This window comes from Trematomus bernacchii, unplaced genomic scaffold (assembly GCF_902827165.1).
Source record: "Trematomus bernacchii unplaced genomic scaffold, fTreBer1.1, whole genome shotgun sequence".
Classification (NCBI taxonomy): domain Eukaryota; kingdom Metazoa; phylum Chordata; class Actinopteri; order Perciformes; family Nototheniidae; genus Trematomus; species Trematomus bernacchii.
Genome location: NW_022987646.1, coordinates 1578044 through 1582791, shown reverse-complemented (window position 1 = coordinate 1582791; position 4748 = coordinate 1578044). Strand labels below are relative to the sequence as shown.

Genomic DNA, 4748 nt, shown 5'->3' with positions numbered 1-4748 from the left:
GGACAATCCCCACAGGAGCAATTTGGGGTGAAGTGTCTTGCCCAGGGACACAACGACATGCTGACTGCAGTGGGACTCGAACTTGCTATCCCCTGATTCGAAGTCCAGCACACTATCCACTGAGCCACAGCCTCCCTTGATAGGGTCATTGTTTAGTGTGACATCATGGTTGACAGGCTGAGAGGAACGGCTGTTGGTTGAGAGCCTCAATCAAGTCGCTAATGGTGGAGAATAACAATCCAATATTCCTCATCAAAATTCCATTGTCGTGGTTCAGAGCTAATGAGCAAAGCCTGAAAACTCTTACAATTAGTCACAGAGCAAGGCATCAATAGACATGTACGTCATGGCATATCACAACCCATCTCTATCTTTCCCTTTCTCCATTTCCCTTTTAACTAAGCCACATCAACGTTATTATGAGGGGTGAGTTAGGTCATTGCAATGGAGTCTTGCAAAAATAACACTGATCACTACTTGAAGGCACTCACAACGATTTTGTCAAAATGGGTCAGATTTCCTTTGTGTGTATTTGCCTTTACGCATGTGTGTGTGTGTGTGTGTTTGTAAGTGAGTATTTGGTAGGGATGAGGGAATTGCAGCAAGCCTGTAGCAAAGCAGGGAATGAGTGCCTCATCCAAAAATGCAATGATAAATTGTAATCTCCTTAGCCATTACAACCATCGCTGTCCCTCCATGTAAACTGTAAGCTTCAGGCTGAATTTAGATTTCATGTGACATTCATATTCCACCAGACCCTACACTGTTATCCTCTTTAATGTTAAATACAGTTGGATGTGGGACACCAGGAAACCACAAGGTATTTGTAGACTAACTTGCCTCAAACTTGTTCTCGTCTGTTGATGTAATATGCGGGATGGATCCAATTTGAGGATAGTTTTTAAATGTTTGCTGTAAGTTCACATACTTCGTGTGTGTGTGTGTGTGTGTGTGTGTGTGTGTGTGTGTGTGTGTGTGTGTGTGTGTGTGTGAAAACGTCTCCTTCCTTGCTCTCTATGCCTGGCAGCCGTTCCATTGTGACAAAACAGGTGCAGATGAATATGAAACAGTTCGGCAGAGCTTTTAGGGTCTGGCCCTTTGTATGCATGCTCATGTCTGAGGCATCACGTAAGAGCAACCTGGCTTCCAATCTCCAGTCTAGCACTTTTTTACAATGTCACCAAGCACCAATGTCAAATCTGTTTCACAGAGAGCCAAATGTACGTTCTAAACAGTCAGACGAGGTCATGAGAGACACAGATGCAGAGCTGTTTGGCTTGTTAAGTCTTTCTTCAATAAAAAGGACTCCAAATGAGTCAGGCTCCAAGACTCAGACAAAGAGTTGTCGACCTTTTCTAAAATGTAATCACCCTCTATGAGTTCTTACACACACTCACCAATATCACACCCTTTCCTGTTCTCCCATCGCCCCAGTGTGAGACATTCCCCACACTGACCCAGAATAAATGGACTGACTCAAATTTCTCTCATCTCTTTGATGTAATAATATGAGGAATGGATAGATAGATAGATAGATAGATAGATAGATAGATAGATAGACAGACAGATGGATGGATAGATGGATACATCGATTGATTATAATTTGTTTTGTGACTCTTAAAAGTAACACACATCCCTGTCTTGACGTGTCTCTAGCTCCCTCCCTTCCTCCTTCTCCCTCCCTTTTCCCCTCTCACTCTCGCCCTGTTTCCTTCGCTTTGTCATACATTAGAAGACCCAGGGCGAAGATGGGAAGCTATTCACGACCGTGTTTGGTCCCTCGTTGATCCCTTCTCTCGTCTCATTTTAGTCATACTGAATCGATATTCCCGTAAAGGCAGACCCACAGCAGCCTCTATCCGACACGTATCGACCCTTTTACTGGATAAAAGAGAAGGCGACGGGTTGGGAAACGGAGGATCCGGCTTGTCCTTCCTCTGCGCTCAGTAGGCACAGTCAAAGGAGATCTTGTCGATGCGCACCAAGACGCGCAAAAGGACATGTATGCGCACCAGGGAGCAACGTTGAACTTCACCCCCTCTGACAGAGCCTAGATTCATTTGGATATCACTAGTGTAGTATATTGCAGTCTGTGCTTGACCACATGCATTGCAGGAGGTTTTGGATTTAAACAGCAACAAGTGAAATTGGTAAAGTGCTCTTTCACTGAGACGCTGGTCTGGGCTGACACGTGGATTGGATTCATTAATGTTGGGGGACGCTGCGTTAATATCCCACCTCATCGACATATGGACATTTGAAGAGATCAACCTGCCGTTTTTCCACAGCGCATCCTCTGGAGCAGGAGCGGACAGAGCTGGGCACACCGAGGAATGCGGAGCCGGGATTGTGTCTTTTCCAGCTCACCCGCGGAACTCTTCGCAGCACAAACCAAAGTAAGTAATTCTCCAACTAGCTCCTATGGTATTTCGAGAAATGTAGGCAACAGATTGCACGTAACCCTGACTCCTGTCTACTCAATGTTGCTTTCATTATAACTGTGACCTAATTTGTACATGTAGTAGGCTACTATGTGTCACTTGATGTTTATCAGTGACCTTGTAAGACATTTTGCTTGCAATGGAATGACTTGAGTTGTTATATTCCTTTATTAAAAGGCTGTTCCCAAATTTGTCTCACAGGAATTGCTATACGGATTCTTCTTTGTCGGTGCATCATCAGAGACAGGACACCCAGGCTGAACCCAGTCAGTGAGCTTCATAACCTTCTCCGTGTCTTTTTAACCCTCCAGCCGGTGAGCACACGGGGCGCAATGCTAAGGCAGATCCTCCTCAACTCGACCCACACCCCGGACTTCGACTTGGTCCTCATGGCCCAGTCCTCTACGCACGCCCCTTCCTCCCTGAACGCCTCCCATGGGGGGTCTGTGAGCGTGGCCGCTCTCCTGAGACCCACCGCGGGGCGAGGAGGACTCCGGGAGGGCGAGCTCCACAAACCGGACCTGATCACATACATAGTCATGTGCCTGCTGCTCTTCCTGTTGGTGCTGCTCATTGTGTTCTTCATCAACTGCCAGCTGCGGAACTCTTTCTTCGCTTCCATGCCATATGACAGGTCACTGAGAGAGGCCCGGACCTCCTACAAGTAAGCTAGACCCCCGGGACAAATCCCTGGGACTCTGAGGCTGTTGTTGGGGTTTAAGGACTAACTGGTCACCCAAGAACTGCTGCACGTACTGGACTAAATAAATTGTTGCCTATAGTTGTTTTGAACCCATTGGAAAGCCTAAATCAGGGCCATAATTAAAGTTTGCCCACATTTTTCACTTTAAGGCCCAAAGCACCATCCCAGAAAATGCCCTTCAGGCAATGGGTGCCATTTCAGAAGATTAATGGGGCTTGGGCTTACTTCAGGTGGAAGGATACCACTATGACTCCTGATTCAATTAGTGACTCTTATATTTTCTGGTAATTACTTAATAAAATGTGAAACAATCCATCATCCTCTGCAACCCCCCTCGTGATGCCACCACTGCACTTTGGAAACACATTAAGTATTCCTTTACAGTACACTCGCAAGCTTGTATTTATTCATATGGCAGCCTACAAATTCGACCTGGTGTCTGCAATCTGCAGATATTCACAGTATTTCAAACAGGCCCCGACAAAATGTGTCTATTTTTTCCATGGAAATATGACTTATGGTAACAGAAAGGGTATACAGCAGATTGTATAATATTTTGTATGACTGTAACTTAACTGTCTTGTCTTGTAAAATTAAGAAATCAACACAAAATGTCCCTCCTTCCATTGTAAAAATGCTGATTAAAGGACAAAGTATAGGCCCATATCGTCCCATAAATATATTCAAATGCACTTTCAAGTGGCAGTCTCTCCGTCTTTCCACCTGCTTATAAATGGCGATGCTGAAGATGATGCTGATGATTATGTGAAAGACACATTGTCCTTTAATTCATGCCTAAAGGCCTTTCCACGAGTGCCATAGGGCTGCTAACCTTACTGTGCACTTTCACTTTAATTAACCTCTAGCCAGCAATTTATACCACCAATAACCCGGAGAACTAATAACTGAGGCTGAAGTTTATGACGATATTTGGCGATAAACCAAACTGTTGTCGGTTTCAGTGCCAACGGTGATGCGCAAATCCTCTCCAATCTTGTTGTTGGAAAACATGTCTCACATACCAGGACAGATAGATGAGCCTATCTATCTAATCCGGTGCCTGTGTGTGTGGTCGCATTTGTGTGTATAGCCGATGTCTGTAAGTAAGATAAACACACCTCAGTGATTATTGTTGTCTGTGGTGCGTATTCTCAATATTTACTTAATCTTAGAAACACTGAAAATAACGCATTGCAAGCAGAGGAGAGAAGGCCAACACTGCCTGAAGTTTTGAGTATATAATGACAGACCAACTACACGCTGTTTTTGGAAGGCATTCCGCAAATAATTGGGTTGCTTCACTCAGCATGTTCAGGACAATGTGTGCCTTCTCAATTCAATCATTTGCTGCAATTGTCTTCTTTATTCTAATGTTCTTTTCCACAACTATAACAGAGGTTATAGTACAACTCAGTGCAAATTACATCTGCGAATGCTGATAAATCATCCTAAATCATCCTAGGGATCAAAAATCATCACAGTTGCTTCCTAGTACATTAACTTTACTGGACATGCTGTTTAAACTCTGGTGACACTGCGGCGGCTGCCACCACTGGGTGGCGCCCCAACCCAGTTTATTTTTTGGAAACGGATGATCACAATAT

The 4748-nt window shown here is 44.6% G+C and overlaps 1 protein-coding gene across 1 annotated transcript; it reads left to right on the top strand.

The window, feature by feature from the left end:
* The first annotated feature begins 1742 nt into the window (after positions 1-1742).
* LOC117485525 (small integral membrane protein 32-like) lies at positions 1743-3836 on the top strand. Its single transcript, XM_034134092.1, has 2 exons — positions 1743-2396; positions 2753-3836. Exons 1-2 carry the CDS (start codon positions 2334-2336, stop codon positions 3107-3109), a joined length of 420 nt encoding a protein of 139 aa, XP_033989983.1. The 5' UTR covers positions 1743-2333; the 3' UTR covers positions 3110-3836.
* The last annotated feature ends 912 nt before the right edge of the window (positions 3837-4748 follow it).

Bases quoted from the DNA above. Each gene is read 5' to 3' on its own strand.
- LOC117485525 (XM_034134092.1), top strand. From the start codon at position 2,334: ATGCGGAGCCGGGATTGTGTCTTTTCCAGCTCACCCGCGGAACTCTTC. The intron at 2,397-2,752 runs GTAAGTAATTCT...TTAACCCTCCAG, and splicing joins TCTTCGCAGCACAAACCAAA to CCGGTGAGCACACGGGGCGC.